The sequence below is a fragment of the Scomber scombrus genome, chromosome 1 (genome assembly GCF_963691925.1).
Source record: "Scomber scombrus chromosome 1, fScoSco1.1, whole genome shotgun sequence".
NCBI classification, from domain to species: Eukaryota; Metazoa; Chordata; class Actinopteri; order Scombriformes; family Scombridae; genus Scomber; species Scomber scombrus.
Window position 1 is genome coordinate 7753605 of NC_084970.1, and position 19389 is coordinate 7772993.

The 19389-nt window shown below is 38.1% G+C and overlaps 1 protein-coding gene across 1 annotated transcript; it reads right to left on the reverse strand.

Annotated features, from left to right (window-relative positions):
- Window positions 1–1065: 1065 nt before the first annotated feature.
- LOC133979475 (putative gonadotropin-releasing hormone II receptor) lies at window positions 1066–4160 on the reverse strand. The gene is made up of 3 exons (XM_062418000.1): window positions 3586–4160; window positions 1770–1974; window positions 1066–1613 (listed from the first exon to the last, which is right to left on the reverse strand). The coding sequence occupies exons 1-3, from the start codon at window positions 4132–4134 to the stop codon at window positions 1066–1068; spliced, it is 1302 nt and encodes a 433-aa protein (XP_062273984.1). The 5' UTR covers window positions 4135–4160.
- Between the last annotated feature and the right edge of the window lie 15229 nt (window positions 4161–19389).

Here is a 19389-nt window from a genome sequence, read left to right on the forward strand (position 1 = left end):
TTATTTGGTACAATTTATGAGCATGTACTTTTGTAACAACACCCATTTTTTTTCACCCAATCTGCATATTTCACCCAAAACACTTGCAGCAGCTAATTTGCATAATCCAACCAATCAAATCCACAACATACAGTAAATGCAACTGTAGTTTATGACTTTTAAAAAGTGTTCTATATAACTACTCTGAAAAACCCATCAACCTCATCTTTCAGAATTAGTTTTACATGAGTGCAGTTAAATGTGGAAGTGCGAATGTAGTCACAACTGTCATCTATTACAGGTATTTATCCATGTAGGACTCCACACATAATAAAAAGTTGCAGTGACAGTTTAACGGATTAGATTTAATCTGGGGATTTTGTTTATGTCTGTGACCTTGATAGTTTTATGCACAAAGTTTGTGGGCTGCTGATTGAATTCCTTTTATTATATCGTTTTTATCTCTGCATAACAGTTGTCTGAATTATACAAACAATGTTATGGTTTATAGCATACTAAGGTCAATGCACACCGATCAACGACATGATGGTTATTATTTTTTCCAGAAGGAATGGACTGAATAAATACATTTATAAAAACCCTTGTGGTGTTGTCACTGCAAATGAAAATTCTCAACCTCAGTAACCTTAGCAGCCATTTAAGACTCCTTCCTAGAACTGTATCTAAGTGCATATGTCTCCAAAATACTGTTGTGTAACCTGACAATCACCCTCTATTTCCCATTTAGTGCTGAAACTCTGCCATATACAACAGATTTATCTCAAAGTGGGAGCCAGTTCCACAATTCACAAACCATCAGACAGCTGTTGTCGTATGATTACAGATGTTGTATAACCCTAGCTACACACACACACACACACACACACACACACACACACACACACACACACACACACCACACACACACACACACACACACACACACACACACACACACACACACACACACACACACACACACATCCAGAGACAGACATGGGTAGGTCTACATAGAGATGGATGTTTTATGTGTCCAGACTTATTCTACACATGCATGTTACTGGTTATGAAATAATTCAACCAGTGTTAGATTTCTGGTTCTACTCCATTTTTCTCATCATATTTAGCTCTCAGCGCTGACATGGCATGACCGCCCTCCTCCTCCTCCTCCACTGACACAGTCAGAGACCTCCTGTCAGTGGATTTCGCCTCAGACTGTGCACAGTTGCTGTCCTTTGCACCAGGAGTCATCCCTCTTTTAGAAGGTGAAGCAGTGGCAGTACATTTCAAAGATGCAGTTATGACCACGTTACTGGTTTCCTTGTCCGACATTACTGCAGTTTTGTGATAGCAGCTCTTCAGCCCCTTGCGGAAGCGTATGGTGAACAGGCCGTAGATGATGGGGTCCAGGCAGGCATTGAAAAGTCCAAAGATGAATAGGATGTGAGTGAGGGAGTGAGATACTTTCCCTTCCAGGTCGTCTGGAAAGAACCAGTACCACAAACCCAGCAGATAGTATGGGGTCCAGCAGACTATGAAGCAGATCACTATGACTATGCTCATTTTGAGAGTTCTCATTCGCGCTTTGGGAATGTTGTTCTTCGAGCAGCGTAGATGTAGCTCATTGGGGGGCACTGGAGAGAAGAAAGAGAGCTAGAATTAATGGGCAGCTGGGTACCTTTGTGATTAAAACAAATGCACCAAATTGACTGTATGTTATTTCTACACTGAGTCATGTCTGGTTATGTTCTGAACAAACACCTTAATACCAGACTCATCTTCAAACTTACAGCTCTTTTTTGTCATCCGCTTGGAGATCTGGATGAAGATCCTAGTGTAGCAGACAATCATTATGACCAGCGGCAGCAGGAAGAGACAGGAGAAGGTGAACATGTTGTAAGCTGTTTCTTGCCAGTGAGTGACGAAGCTCCCCCTAGTGGTGCACTGAGTGAAGTTTGCAGGGTAGGTGATGGTCACATTATGGAAAATGAACATCTGTGGATTTAAAAATAAAATAAAAATGTTAATGTTTTGGTTTGGCCAATGTTTTGACCAAACCTCCCATGTCCAATGGTAATCTTCAATGCCAATTAATAATGTGTCCTTTTTGTTTAATGGTAAAATCTGAAATGGAAAAATGGAGGTCAAGGTGGTTGTTGGGTGTTTGACACGTTTGACTTTGATGCTTGAGATCTGAGGTTGCATCCCATCTCAGACAAACAATTCATGTTGGCTTCTTTAAATATTTAACAATTAACAGTTTTTTTTCTCCAACCTTAACCAAGTAGTTTCAGTTTCTACAGCTAGGAGATGGTTAGCTTAGCTTTACATAAATACTAAAATCAGTGGGAAACAGCTTACCTGGCTCTGTCCAAAGGTTTACTTTTTTTTTTTTTTTTTGCCTCCAAGCAATTGTAAAGCTCAAAAAGTAACTTTAAATCTCGATCATACAACAACTAAGGTGTAAAAGTGAAGTTTTTTTCTGGTTTTATGAGGAGTGATGTTTTGACTATTGACTTCCTTGTCTATTGATTGACTACTTGACTTCTTGTCATGAAGTTGCAGGCAAGCAAGCTAGACCTCAATAAATCTCTTTGCCTGGCCTAGATGTAGTCCAGCACATAACTCCCTGTAGAACCACAACTTGTTTTTTGGGGGGGGGGTTTTATCTTTGGACTGAGCCAGGCTGGCTGTTTCCCCCTGCTTCCAGTCTTTATGCTAAGCTAAGCTAACTGTCTCATGACTGTAACTTCACTTTTAGCATAGAAACATGAGAGTGGTATCAATCTTCTTATATATCTGCAAGAAAAAATTAATAGGCAAATTTCCCAAAATGTCTAATTTGTGTTTTAATCATGATTAGGTCTGAAACTAATAAAAATGTTATTTTTTAATCAGTTATTTTCACAAATAACTGATCTTTTTTTTCATAGCTTGTTTTAGCAAAAGATTTTCAGTTTACTATCATATGTGACAAGAGAAGGGAGTATTTGAAATGGTGGAACCATAAAATATTTGGCATTTTTGCTTAAAAAACTTATTATTAATTGATGATCAAAATAGTTTTCATTGAAAGTAATACAATGAAAGTTTTACAGAATACTTTGCACATCTTGTTTGGAGAGTGCAGGTTGGACACTTGTGCTTTTATCTCACAAGTCCATGTGGGACTCAATGATAGAGCCACTAATCCCTGACACTGAGACATTCTGGGCCCCTAAATCGTGCATAAGGTTTTCTTGCACCTAAGCCTCTTCTGAATGCCACAATATATGCAACTGCAGATATGTAAATAGAAGGATAATAACCATTGTAAAATAAATATTTTAATGTAAATACAAACCCTGATTTTCTTAGCGTGTGTGGTTTGCCTGCAGTTTAATAATTCTATGAGATAATGTATTCAGATCCAGTGGTCCACTGTGCAGATTATGGAGTAGATGTTTCAGTCATACACAGAAATGCCTCACATATAAGAGTGATCAGTTCATAGTCTGTCTAGTAACCCATCATGTCTCTTTCTTCAGCATCATCAGTCTCTATGTTTAATAGAACCAAACAAGCTGTAATCACCTGTCTTGTCAAACCAGTCTCACTCGGACTTACCTGAGGGATCGAGAACAACGCACTCATAGTCCACGCCACCATCAGCATGACCCTGTTCCTTTTCCGGGCCATGCTGATAGCCAGAGGGTTGAGGATCGCTGACTGTCTGTCAAGACTAATCACCACTGTGACAAAGGCACAGGAGTACATGGCCTGCAGCTTCAGGAACATCAGGAATCTGCAGGCCAGGTCGCCGGCCAGCCACTGAACTGTGATGTTCCACACTGCATCCACTGGCATCACGATGAAGGTAACCAAGAGATCGGCTGCGGTCAAGTTGATGATCAGCACTCGGACGTGGGATTTACGCTTGTGGCCATTGGCTGCCCACAGCACAGCTAAGTTGCAAAAAGTGGATATACCACACAGAATGAAGGTGATGATCACTCTGACTTTTGCTGCGGTGGAAAAGGTAGGAAGCTGTGGCGCTCTGTCCACTGACGTCCAGTTACAGTGAGGAGCCAGCCAATCGCAGCTGTCATTGAGGTTGTATCCCGAGTTCTGCTGATACATAGTGACTGGAGGTTCACAGCAGGAGGAGGCGTTCATTTTCTGACCCTCACCAAAGAGTCAGCATTTTGTTCAGCTACATGAAAGCTGGTGAAACCAAAAGGAGATAGGACAAAAATATACACATCATGAGACTTATGCATGAACATGGCGCAAAGATTCATTTGCATGGATTTGCAGTAATATGGAGTAATACAGCAGCTGACAGAGAGGGAGCAGTCTGCTGCATAGGACACATCTCTCTGATGCTCACTGAAATGGAAAACAGCATTTATTCGCTCTAACAAAGCACATTATGTGCATAGGGGGTCTCAAGGCAACTGGGTTTGCAGCACCACCTGACAACCAATCAAGTTAATTACACCCTAATGACTAATGCCATTCCAATGACTCTACTATGTGGTTAATATGGAAATGACTCAAATGTTTTGACAAGTGCTTTAGTAGTTTTTATTTTCCTGAGGGGCACCTCATCTTAGCTATTTTTTAAACGTTTTCAATTTAGCAACATCATACTAAAAATCCCAGTTTAACATGCAATAAATAAAAGCTGCTTTTAATTCATATAATATTTTCCCAATCGTGTAAAAATGTAAATCAACAGTTAACAAATTGAATCAATTGGTCAATGTCACTATCTTATACTATATATATTTGGTGTTTCTGCTTAAAATTCAAGGAAGTACAAACAATAAAAAATAAACAAGAACAACACTACACTGCACATAAGGCCATGTGGTTTAATCTACGTATTTGTACTGAAGGCTGCTCGGTGTGTAAATAGGCTTTAAGCGCATTAATACATAAATAGAGAAAATAACAACAATAAACTCACATTTGTGTGTTTGTCCAAGTCTATTTTTAGTGAAAAAAGAAAGCAGTCCTCCTTTATGGAAGTCCCAGACCCCGCTGCGGCTCCATCCCCCAGGTGCAGCCCTCAAGATGAGTGCAACACTGAGTTTCTGAGTAGTCCAGTGGCTGGAGTGGGGAGTCTCCAGTCTTCTCTCGCAGTTCTATTCAAATGTCCCTTCGAGAGTTTCTCAGACGCGTTTTGTTCTCCATCCGCGCTGTGCGTCAGGCGCTCCGTGGGCGCGGCTACGGGCACCTCTGCATCCCAGGAGCGTCAATCCAATGAACTCTGAAGCTCTGACAAAGTTTCTAATTTTAACCCCGCCAGAGTAAGTATAATAAGACAAAGCAGCCCCTATTAGCATCATGATATTCACCACACAAAACCTGCTCGGATTAACTGTACTTATTAATTATGTCTGGTAATGATATATTAGTGGATACATCTATACAAAATAAACTAATACGGTCCTGTTTTTTGTTGTTGTTGTTGTTGACAGTAATTCAGCTCATTATGAAAATTTCCTATATTGCCCACATCTGTATTATTTAGTCAATATTGACAGAGTCAATCAGTAATTTTCTCTAATATAGGCTTGTAATATTGTTTTCCTTGTCTAGGCAGGAGCAACTCTTTTACCTCCTCCAGTCTTACATCAGCGGTGAGCTTAAACAGAGAAAAGGGTCCTCCTCCAGCATCTGTTCCCTAGCCTAATTTAGGCAAAGTGTAAAGAAACATCTGTAAAATTCCCCTGTTGTTAAAAGTACTAACAACAGCCCTTTGTTACCCATAAGCCTATTAATGCATGCTTACCTACAATAAATAAATAAATACACATTTTCCTACCTCTCCACAGTTATTTTTGGAGCTTTAACTTTATTTCTAACCCTTGGATGTAAATGGAATCTCATTGTGGTGCTCGAAACATGAAGAATTACTTTGATTTTTATTAATCTGTGTGAACTATACACCACAGTATCATGAGTGCACACCCTGACTTTGACCTCACTCTCATACAGTGGTGCTTTCACACATTGAGTACAAGAGTCCTGTCAGGACAATTTCTTATTTGTATGGCCCAATATCATAAACCACAAACTTGCCTCAGGGGGCTCTGCAGTCTGTGCAACAATACATCATCCTCTATCCTTAAATCCTCTATTCAAATCAGGAAACACTTCCTAAAAAAAACACCCTTATATAACAGTGGAAAAAATGGAAGACACCTCAGGAAGAGCAAGAAAGGAGGGATCCCTTTCCCAGGACGGAGAGACATGCAATGGATGTGTGTACAGAATAGACAGAGAGAGCAAAATTACAGAAATACAGCAGCATGCTGAGAGGAAGTCATTACTGATAAAAACAAGTCAGGAGTTAAAGACTTTACATCAGGAGAATTCCTGAAAAAAACAACTTTTCATTTGATCACAAGCTGAAAAGCTTATCCAAATATAAACACACAGCCCCTTTTCCCCCTTGTTTAAAGTAAGTTAATTAAAAACCTGCAATAATGAAAAACATGACATCAACTCAATGAATGAATCATTTTATAGGCCTATATCCTCTCCACACATTGGTGGCAAACAACAGAAATTATGCTGAGACAGTTTTTAGGAAGATTACAATCTGAATTCAAACCAGGGAAGCCATGACAGACTACTAAGCTATCATCATGATGCAGCACTGGGTTTTAGCAGAAGAGAGAAATGCACCTGCTTGTCTCCCTCCGGCCAATGAAAGCACTCAAACAGTAAGACAAATAAGGTCACGATACATGCGAGACTCACTTTGGTTTAATAAGAGGACCTTGACCACTTCATTCATTCAAATCATTCAGCATATTCCTCATCATTCTCACAACCCACAAGAGAGGAAAAACACCCATACAGCACATACAACCTTTATTAAAAATGATCTGACTAAATTATATGATTCATATATTTATTTCTCCTCAAACTCAAAAAGGAAGCAGATTGCTAATCAGTCAAAGTCAATGTCAACCCATGTCAGCATCTTTGGTTTCCATGTGATAAGTCATGCTATCTTTCATGTAGTTGAAATCAATTATTTGATACGATCACAAGAAACAGGGTGGACAAAATCCATAATAAATTAGATAAATCAGGTTACATTTTAATTATTGTGCTAATTTGGATACTGAATTGTGTCTTTTTATCAGTAAAATAACTATTGATGAGTACACAGACTAATTCTGTGACTACCATTTGCCATTGCCGCACACTCTCTCATCTATTCAGTCTACATCTGTGGATTATCAGCTGTTCAAAGTGATGGAGAGGCCGATATGTACTGCCTGTTGGTTCATGCAGATGTCATAGTCCGGGCTGTTATCCAAACAGGCCACGACCTTCCCAGTTAATCCACAGTAATTGTAGTGGTTGCATCGAGGCGAAGTATTATGATTGTTCATTGCTTTACTGTAATTCAACCACAATCCCCCCCAACTCCAAAACCAACCCTACTGCACCTGCTGATTCACAAGCCGGAGACAGTCAGTTTGTTTCCTTGACTCATAAAATCAACATGTTGACCATATATATACACACACAGGTGTTGTTTTGACTGAAAACCTGTCAAATTAACATAATTTCCTATGTAACTAATTAAGTAGCTAATTTGTGAAGTTACATTACATATTTTTTTACCACATGGCAGATAAATACGTCATTACAGAATCATATTTTATGACTGCATCATTACACCAAAATCAAAAGTTTATATATGGTTTAATTTACATGTCCTGTATTTTAGCATGATTTTTTTCAGTGTTTGATAACTTTGCAATCTAAAATAGAAGATAAAGATTTAAACAATACACGACACACAACAAGCTTCTGTAATAATGGCCTCAATGTGGATCAGATGTAAGTTATCAGGTTAAAAGGAGCTGACAAGAAAGTCAGCTCGTATCACAGCCGAAGGATCAGGATGATTGCAGTCGATGTCCAGTTGTAAGAGTATTAGTGTGGAGTCTAGTGTTAACCTGACCATCACGTGAGAAGCAAATCCCACTACAGATTGTAAAAAAAGGTTTTAAAAAAAATAAATGATCTAATGTGAAGATGCATATCTGCCATATGTATTTTCTGTGTGCAGACATCATGATTTCAATAAAAATATTCCCTCCATCTACAATATTTGGTCACTTAACTTGATGCATGTATGAGGGGGAATAACCACTAAACAATTACATGTGAATGAGCCTTGATTAATTGCAGTTATTAGAGAAAAATGAAAAGTAAATGGCATAGGAAATTAAATCTTGCAATTGTTACCCCTTTTTATTATTCAGTATGCTGATCAAATAATTTGAACAGCTACCATATATGCAACCAGAGGTAATGTGCTGTGAATTCTTCTAATAGATATTAGCTGGTGGTGCCGCTAAATCTGACAGTAGTAAATTGAGCTCGCTCACTCACCTTCATAAATGCTAAAAAACCTGCCCTGATCCAATAAATAAACATTTCATTGACTGAGCAGTTCATTATCTGTGGGCAGGCAGTCCCAGAATCAAGGTCAACTGAATCAAAGTCAACCTTAACTAAAAGCTGTGCTGACATGTGCTGAGATACTGAAAGCGTACTCAGTGTAAACGGGCTTGCTTTAGGCTGCAGTGTAATCACAGTGAAGCGATGACTGGCCAGGACAAGCCAAGGTGTGTTAGTCTACCAACAGAGTGTTTGTTTCCCCTATCATCAGTTACAATGCCGTGACCTGTGACTTTTAACAACTACTAGTTGCTGGAAGCGGGGTTGATTTACAGGCCCTGAGTGTTAATTAAGACTAAACACTAATTATGAATAATAAAAATAGAATCTCCTAATCATCTCAGTACTCAGTGCAGTAATGCATCAGTTTCTACATCTGTAATCTAATAAAACAGCCCTGTGATAACTGTTTGAGGTTTATTATGTTCAGTTTTGTTGAATATTTATTAAAACTCTGCAGTCATTTTGAAGATAATGTGTTGCTGTTGAATTGTTTGCTTTATATGAAAGGTGTCTCATATTTTGCCTTGCTCCACTGACATAAATGAACTGAATTTGATAACATTGGGATTTATAGGGAGGCTGTTGCATTTGATGGCATTAGATATAGAACTACTGTAGGTGTGAATAAACTGGCAATTCAATGTATGTAGTGTAAAATAAAGAGCAGGGGGAAACAAATGAAAACAAAGAAAATAGGAAAGACATGAACTTACAGTTGAATGATATATAAAATATGTATCATTACACTGTAAGAGTATGCTTACAAATATTTAAAGTTGACACGTGATTTGAAAGTCTATCCTGGGTAAGGGTTAGGGTTAGGGTCCTAACAGTGCATTATTGTATATTCCATTTCTTGGTCTTCTAAATAGGACAACACAGGTAAAGAGGTCTGCCTGCCAGCAGTCTAAGCTGTTGGTCATCTCTGATGGGCAGTGAAGGGTAAAGAGCATGGTGAATGGACTGCACGCTACCCAGATATACCCTCGTTTAAAGTAGGTCACTAGTATACCTTAGCTTACCTTCTTAGTTATTGTAGCTCTAACATATTGCAGAATGGTCAGTACTCAAAAGGCCAATACTGCACTTCAACATTTTACTGTTTGGCTTACTACCAAACTCTGTGTCTTACTCACAGACAGTCATATGGGCACATGCTTCAGTAAATATTTTGGTCTCATCCAGACGGCTCAGAACAATAGTGCAAGTGACCCTGAGTGACTCACACAGGCAAAACTCAGAAGCTAGTAAATACACACAAACTGTATTTCATATTCTTGTGTAGTCTGAGGCATGTGTGTCCTCTTTTGTCTTATTCATTTTCAATGTTTGTATAATATGTGTCACCCTATTATTTTCTAGCTAAATCCTTCACTATATAAAGATGAAGGAAACATGTTGGGGGGTTATGCTATATTCAATCTATAACATAACATAACATGTTTTGTAGGCTCAAATGCATCTCTACCTTTTCCAGTGCTCATGATTTGTTCCACCCTATCACAGGATAAGGAATTAAACCATGGGGAGTGTGGTCATTTCCCTATTCAACAATGCCAATTTAATCTTTTCCACACAGAAAGGTGGTTTTTCTGAAATGGCAACAGCAGGGAGTCACCAACCTGGCACAAAGAAAAAACACTCACCAAGAACCGTAGGGACCAACTCCTCCTTCACAGTTGAGGGATTTATAGGAGGATGTATTCCCATTGCTGAGTGTAGATACATTTCCAGATTCTGGGCATGTATTTCCAGGGTAATAAGGGGGATATTACATTTTTTTTAAAAAGGACCCTGGTGTGTCCCTCCATGGAATTTCATCACATTACAAACTTCTTGAGGGGATCTTTTTAATTGCTTGAAAGTTCATCTTGCACAATTGGATCAAGGACTTCCCACCAATTGTCACCCTCAGGTGCAGAGAGATTCTTTCTTAAAGGAACAGATGAACTGTTTGGTCTCCACTTCTGAGGGCTAGGGGTAAGATTTTTTCTGAGTGGAAAACCCCTCTCATAATCCCAATTATGGGACACACAACATGATATGGCTTCTAATGACTGAACTCACATATACATAGAGTGGACTGGAAACAATATTTTATTTAATTTCAGACTTGTTAGATGCCTGCTTAGATTTAATTCTCCGATTTTTTTTATTTTTTTTTATTGTTATTTAATTTTCAGCCCTCTGTGTTTTATATGTGTTTATATGTGCTGTATAGTTGTTTGGGGTCAGGAGGCGTTGGAGGGGGGCATCGTACTGTTCCTTGTTTGAACTCAATTTTATATTAATCTATTTTCCACATTTATTTATTGATGTATTTCCAAATATCCATCTAAATGTGATTTAAAGTACATTCTGTTTTGCTTTGCTTCATTCCTCTGAAAACTGATCTTTTTAAAATGAATCATATTTGTTGGTTTTGTTATACATGTGGGTAATAATAATACTAATAATAATACTACTACTAATAATAATACTACTACTAATAATTCATTGATTTCGTATTCAGTTTCTCTTGGATCATCAGTTAAATATTGGGCTCCCAGATGTTGACTAACTCACTACAAACTCTGTCAGGTAGTTGAAGTCATTAATTAATGATAGTAAACCCTGCAGAACTCAAAGGTTGTGTCACTATTTTTGGCTGAACACAGGTACGGGCAGGAGGAGAACTCAGGGTGTGGAGACTATCTTGAAGGGGTGGCTGGCTGGCTGGCTGGCTGGCTGGCTGGTAGGCAGGATCATTTAACAGAAAGGAAAAGGCACTTTGACGGCGTAACTGGCAGCTACTACTATGATGATCTGGCAGTGACCGGCTGTCTGTGCTGGCTTCTTATGGAGTTGTGGTGATTGCTTGATGACAGTCAGGTGTTGTCTCAGGATACAGAGCAGGTGTGAGGAGAAAACGCACTCACACAACAGGAAGGCTGGAGTCACAGAGGATTCATGACAGTTTACCTATTTAATTCGCAAAAAGTGTTCCAAATTATACAACCAAACTGACATTTCAAACTATTGTGTCATTTTTCTTGTAAGGACAATCTCGGTATTCCACAAGGGGGCTGCCTTGGACCACTGATGTTTCTTTTATATCCACCAAATCATCACTCGTATAATGAAATAATAGGTTGAACTAATAGGTTTGAAAGTGGGATGAGAATAATAGATTGTCGCTGTAATCATATCAGATTGAATTACCATTTTGTTTTCCCTTCAATTTGAAAGTCTAGGGGGGGTCAGTCAGAGGTCTGGAACCAGGCTGTGACAGAATTAGCGAGAGATTATGCAAACATATTACTGTTGAAAAGGCCCTATTTAAAATAGCCACTGAATAAGAAAGAGGCAGACAGATGGAAGTCTCAGGGATTTCATCACAATAATTTATGTAAGCAATAAATTATATGATAGCTGAAAAGCTGGTCTGGTAGGATACATTATACATTGTTTTAATGTACTAATTGTATGTATTGTAATGTGCTGTGTATTTGGCTGTTATATAATTACATGTCATTATACTTGTAAATAGATGTGTTTTTTAAATTACAAATTAGCCCTGAACCTCTCCAGTTTTGGTTCAGCCGTAGGCGGAGCAGTAAAGGGCGGTTGAGGTTTATGAATTAGAAAACCCAGGCAAAATATTTTTAGCTCCATCTCACTTCCTTTAAAGTGCCAAAGCTTGTCCGCTGCTGTCTTCTCTCTCTGGGAATATAGAAGACAGACTAGAGGCTGTGTCTTCTCAGGTTCACTGAGACAGAAAACAAAAAGCTCAATGAGATGTTAGCTTGTCCAGAGACAATTAAATCACTATTGTGGACCACTGGCCAATTCCGTCACTCACTCATTTAGTCACACTGTAAAACATGCAAGTTAAGTTCAAGTTAGCCTCAATTTACATGACTGAGAAATGTTGTGGCGTTTTAGGTTGAGGAGGATCCAATTATCAGGCAGATGAGGGGGAATGATGGACTGAAATAATAATGATGTGGCTGTTTCGGGATTCTCGCTGGATTCAAGTCCGTTTTTATTACTATAATGTCGGTTAAATTTAGTCTCAAGTGCAATTATTGTGAGCTACCAAGCAAGATTTGTTATGTGCCTCTATGAATCATACCTAACTTCAATTTTCACCTGTCTGAAGCCATAAGCTAGAGCCCATATAGGCACACAGCAGGCATGGTTAATGGTTTCCAAAAAAAGGAGGTTTCTCATTTAACTTTTAGTTCTGCTCACCTGAGCACAGCTACAGGTAATGTGGTGAAATGTGTTATCCTCAGAAGTCACAAGACAACACTGCTTATTTCACTCATTATTTCAACACATGAAAAGTAACATGATGTAGTCTTTTTATCATTAAGGGGATGTATTAATTTTAAGAACATTTGTGTTTATGTAGTAAAAATACAAACAAAAAAAGTTTTCTTATGACCATTATAATATTACAATACATAAACAGTGATGTGCTATCTAATACTGGGCAAGGAAATAAAATTGGTCAACAATGCTTAGCATGCTAAGCATGTTAGCATCTTAGCATGCTAACTTATTTTCACCAAACACAAAGTACTGGCAGGATTTGGGCAAGAATATCATCATTCAAGGTGTTGGACAAATTCATCTTTTGACCAGACAAAGTTATTAAATTCATATGTCACATTTTGTGAATTTACTTCATATCCAACAGTTGTAGGGACAGAAAACTAAAAGAATCATGGTGGTGCTGGTTGAAAAGACAGTGGGTCACCAGGCTTCATTCTCTGTCTGCCATGAATGGCAATCCATCCAAAAGTTGTTGAGATACTTCAGTCTGGATCAAAGTGGTGGACCAACCAACAGACCAACATATCAACATTTCCTTATAGAGCCATGGCACCAGTATGGACACAAACATGGTGTTGTAGTATTTCGAGGCAAAATCCAACCCCTTTGTTTTTGTTCTTTTGGGTCCCTGTGTTCACTGTGTGTCATGTTGATTCCAGTTTGTCTTTATAGTTATTGAGCGTGTTAAGTTTTCTGTTGCAATGGCTCTGTGTCCCTTAATTGCTATTCTCCTCCATTCTACCAAAGAACTCAGCATTTTCTCCTTGTTATTTTAGGACTGGATTGCATAAAGAAAGCTGATTTGAGTTCTCTAAAAGACTGTCTGGCATGATATTAAGTTTCCTTCATTAGTAAGTCTGTCTTTGTTTTTATTTCAGTCTTTATTCACACAGCTTATGATTAATTGATGACATTTCACCACCTATCCAAACCATTTTTATAACCTATACTGGTTGGATACCAGCATCCAACCAGTATAGACATTCCAGACATGTATATTGTGAACATCTTGCATCTCTCTCCATGAGAGATGATGTCACATACCATTATACTGGTTGGATACCAGCATCCAACCAGTATAGACATTCCAGACATGTATATTGTGAACATCTTGCATCTTGCTCCATGAGAGATGATGTCACATTAACTTAAGTGTGAATTGTTGTAAAGTCGCCTGCAAAAGGACATGAGGATATTAATCTAAGAAACTGATTGGCAGAACTGATGAAGCCTCTCTGATGAGACGTTTTTCTGACAGGGGTTAAACGAGAAGTGTTGGGCAGGTGGTTGATCTTATAACGGAACTGTGAGGCAATATGAGAGGAAAAAAAATGTCTGTACAACTGTGTATCCTTAGCTATAAGGAATGCCATTTTGCCAACTCCAGTGTGTACTTGAAATCATTAAATCTTCAAAGAAAGCTCTTAAATTGAGAACGATGTGAAAATGTTTTATTTGATTGTTTTTATACTTACAGATTATAATCCAAAATCATCTAAAATGAAAATGAGATGAGTAAAACAGACTCTTGGAAAGTATATTCCCTGTGGTGTGTTTTCAGATTACAATAACACAACTCTACCCTAACCCCATTGTTGCCTATTTCACCATGATTACATGTTTATTCGAGTAAAATAATCAAATCAGTCAAGTTAATATTCAGGCACTGCAGGCCCTCAGTTAAACCACAGCATGTAGCCTCTGTGATTTGGTTAGCAGTACCCTCTAGTGGCAAACAAAATTACACAGGGGATATTTGAATACAAAACAGAAGCATACATGTCTCTTATTTATTGTACACATAGATCATAATAACAATCCAATTAGAGTCACTGTAATGAAAGGGAGAGTGTTTGGAGACTTTCTCTCACCTACAGACCAAAATTTGGGAGAAATATGTTCTATGTCAATAAGATCAGATGATTAATTTTTGCATGTAAATTACTATACTTTATTATATTATTATTGTATGAATACAGTCAATGGGTATGCCACAAAAAATAGCATAAATAGAAAAAATCTGCAGCACAAATAGATACTAATTTAAACATATTGACACACTGTTAAGCATTAGATCAGTTGCTCTGAAAATGGAATACAATTGAAATGGATCTGAGAAACTGCAAACAAGCCCAATAACTTGAGAGTCACTGTTGAAGTATAGTAACTTATAATTCTCTCTATCAAACAAATTAGTTCTAAAAAGCCAATAAAGTTGAAACACTCTTTGTCTTGCTTTACCAAGCAAGCAAAGCAAGGAGAATGGTAGTGATGTTCTTATGTTTCTGTGAGGTCAATGTAAAATAATGACAATGAATGAAATAATGAAATATTCCTAACATCTATTAAGTTTTACATTCTCTCAAAAAATGGCATTATTTAAAAGTTTAACATTAAAGCACATTGTCCTGTCTCTGAGAAATGTACTGGTTCACACAGCTTTATCTGGAGATCAGATTACAAAGGTATCAAATCAGTGTTTGGAGCTTGGTTTAGCAAGTAAAATTACACTTGTCATTTTAAGCCTACATCAAGTATTGAATTGTAGAATTTATGATAAAAGCACAGCAAAATGGGTCATTTGTCAGTCCTTTTTTTTGAATGAACTACATAGGCTCTATGCTAAAGGCAAAGCAACAACAACTACAACTACAATGTATATAAAATAAAATAAAAAATTGCCTGGAAGAACTTTCATCCACATTAAATATTTTTTCAGATAAAGCAAACGGGACAATGTAAAATTTTATCAAAACAAAAGCAAACAGTAAAGTTGGTCTTTTATTTCCTCCCAACCATAATATTTCCCTCTTTACCTCCTCCTCAAGAGCTCTAAATTAAACATTGATTCCCCTCCCAGTGTTCACGGTTTCATGGAGCACAAGAAGTTCCTTTTCTCACTGCAGTCCATTATCTTCACCTTGTTGTCATTGGTATCCAGGGCACCGCAGTGCTGCATCGGGGGAGGACAGTTAGGAAGGTGGGAGATGCTCACCGGCTTGCCGTTCAACCAAAACCACTTGTCAGCCAGAAAACGCAGTCCGATCCACACCTAAAGGAAACAAGAGTCATAATTGCTCCTGTATAATATACACAGTTTAAGTTTAAAGTTTATCTGCATATGCTTTTGTTTAAGTCATTTGTACACAGCCTCTTCCATTTTCACAGACTTGCAGGTTACACTAGAATTATGGTAGCTCATGCTCAGCTCATGGGCACTTTTGGGGAAATTACGTACACACACACACACACACACACACACACACACACACACACACACACACACACACACACACACACACACACACACACACACACACACACACACACACACACACACACACACACAGTCTGTAGAAAGCCATCAAACCTCGTTAGTTGTTGTACTCTCTCTTATTTTCTTCCTGTTCGAAGCAGGTGATGCAAAAGAGTTGGGAAGGGTATACTTTCTCATGGAGCCCTCAGCACTCAGCTCTTCACAGTGTTCATAGGCCTCCTCCCATGTCTTCATCTCCTGGACAAGAATCAGGTTTTCTTCAGTACACAGCATGTACTTGAGATGAGAGCAGTTACCACTTTTCAGTCTGATGTATGACTTGTAAACACAGTCCTCACCACTGTGTGGTTCACCTAAAATAACAAGGGGAGAGATTGACATGGCCTTTACACAGACAGCACTCTAAAACGTAATAATCATTTAATTTATTCTATCAAACATACTAATCCAACAGTATTTGTTACAAGCTTTGACTGCTGTGACTGTGTGTGTCTTGTTTCTATCTGGTTGTCTTGTTTTTTATTGTCTTTTTCTCAGACCTTGTCACACGGCACAGTCCAGTAGGTGTTCAGTGTCTGCCCAGGGATGAGAACATGTTAGCCTGAGGTAAAACCAATGTTTAAACCCATTATTTCACACAGCACACAGCTCGTACGGTAAAGAATAGAGTATTGGGGCATATTTGTAGCTCTGTATCTTAACAAGTGGTCGCAGTTTGTAGACATACTAGGTTTAAACATTGGTTTCAGTAAACACCCATAAAAATACCTTGGAAGATGTAAACTGCTGACCGATAACACATTGATATGAAATAAAATTGAATGTTGGGATATATCTTACCCATATAAATGTGCTGCATGCTCATATATATTCTAACCAAAAAGTTCTTTAAAAGTCACTTTCTCCTGTGTCCACTATGCAGCACTAGAGAACACTCATTAATTATCATGTTGCTGTAAAAAAAATAAAGCAATAGGCATTTGAAAATTACAACTAAATAGAAAGTTCAGTTACAGTTGATGGGAAAATGGATAGTTAAGGGATACAAAGGGATTACCAAAATGATAAGGATTCATCGTCTGGGGCTGTAGTTATATAGTATAGTACAGGTTGAAAGTGTGAACACAATTTCTCATTCAAGTGAATGGGAAAGAACACTAAAACAGCACTAGAGGAAAAGTCAGTGGGATTCATTCTCTGGGGGAATAAGAGTTTTCACGTCAATCCACTAATGAGTTGTTGTCTTAAAGCAGTCTGACAACTACAGTAAGACATTGCCATTCAAATGCAACCAGTGTGGCTAAAAAGCCACATACATGAATTTAAATTGCATCAAGAGGGGAATTTATTGAAGATAAAGAGTGTTCATTTATATTGTTATTAAATGATTAAATCACTTCAATTAGTGTGCAGACTGACACTTGACTTGAGTGCAGCTGTGCTCACCATTAGCCCAAATGATATTGCTCGCATTCTCGTCTCCTCCGGACCACTTCCACACACCATCTGAAGCCTGTCGATGCAAACCAATCCAGCCTTTATACCCGCCAAGCTCCTCAGATTCGGTTTCATTTCTGATGGTGATCAGGTCACTGTAGTGAGTTCTGCAGTGTTTCAGAGCAAACCACCAGTCCACTTTAGAAGTGACATGGACAGGCACTGAACTGATGACTATTGAAGCTGTCGCACACTCAGGGATGACGGAGAAGAAGAGGTGGATGAGGAGAAAACAGTGGAAAATTCTCTCCATGATTCCTTCAGAGGAGCTTTCAAATAAGGGGGGGGGGTATATCATTGCATTTATCACACATTTTATTTACATCGTATATGTATTCATCCATCCATCCATTCATTCATTCATACAGGCCTACTATCAGTCAGTAGCAGCATCACAATAAACAAACTGAGCCATTTCCTAAAACACAGTCAAAACCACTTTAAAGATAACTGCAGAGTCAAAATGTAGTGACTCATAATATAGTAGCTTTATACCAGACTGGCAGTGTGAGGTGCCAGGTCAGTTTTTCATCTTTATTCTGCTTAACAATAGCTGAGAATGAACTCTCTCAACACATTTTATTAATAACTGAGGTTTTCAGTATTCACACAATGGAACATTTAAAAATTAGGGCTTTGAACATTTGATAAGATGAATATTGATTGAAATTAATATTTTTGAAACAGGTTATATAGCACCATATAGTAAAAATGTGGGTACAGAGCTCATTCATACAATCTTAATTTACACTTAAAAGACTGAGGAACACAAGCCTTCATTTTAAAGTGCAAAAATTAAACAACTTGAAAAATAAAACTACACACTTCATTTACAGTTTTTTTCAACACTTTTTGCAATATGCTAAAGTTTAGTTATGATGACTATGAAGGGAACTTCAACCATAACTAAATGTGTTACCACATTTCAATTCAAAACACTTAATTCGAGGGGTAATTCGAGGTATGTTGGCACTCACCAGTAATGACAGCGCTGACAAAGACAAAGCCGACAGATGTGCTGACTGTTTGTTAAATGGGATCTTTGGTTACAGGTTCCCTATACATTATCAGTGACAGCCATTATATTAAACTGACCAATCAGAGCAGTGTGTAAATACACCTAAGATCTCAACAGTCTGAGTCATTCCACTGAGATGTGGTTTGAATGCAAAGAAGCTCACCAGCCCACAAGCACACATTCAAACTAAATCTTTAATTGTCTTTATCTTCACTAGTCAAATGTATTTGATGATGCAAAGCATGCGGGGTGAGACCAGGGAGCATCCTCGTGTTCACAGTTCATCATCAACAAACAAATATAAGCACCATGTTGGATTTGCCTTTTACATTAAGTCTAGATTAGCATATTTCTTTTACAAGATGCTGAAAATTGCTTAACATGCTAAAAGTGGGGTCTTAAATTACAGAGGCAGTCATAGTCCTGACCTCTAATGCAAAGGCATTCAGATTGTGTAGTTTCACTTGTTTAAAAGAATATATTAACTGAACTAACACAACATAAAGATTCATGACTACAGTTACTGCAGAGGTTGCTGCAACAACTTGACCTGACGTGTAATGTGATGTTTTTTTGTTGCTATTAAGAAATGCAGTAAAGATCAGCCTGGCACTACTAAGATTTGAGCCCAGGTTCTTCTCTATACTAGACAGGCAGCTTTGACTGACTAAGCCACAGTTCTCCTCATGTTTTACCTTCTTTAATTGATTTGACAGCTGTTGTCCATGCTGGGCCTCGAGGTCACAGTAAAGGCAACACTAAATATGTAATATTCCCTAACAACAACTTTTGTACCGCATTTAAATTAAGTTGCTGA

Coding starts and splice junctions, on each gene's coding strand:
- LOC133979475 (XM_062418000.1), bottom strand. CDS start 4,134: ATGAACGCCTCCTCCTGCTGTGAACCTCCAGTCACTATGTATCAGCAG. Junction 1,975..3,585: donor CGTTGTTCTCGATCCCTCAG/GTAAGTCCGAGT, acceptor TTAAATCCACAG/ATGTTCATTTTCCATAATGT. Junction 1,614..1,769: donor GCGGATGACAAAAAAGAGCT/GTAAGTTTGAAG, acceptor TCTTCTCTCCAG/TGCCCCCCAATGAGCTACAT.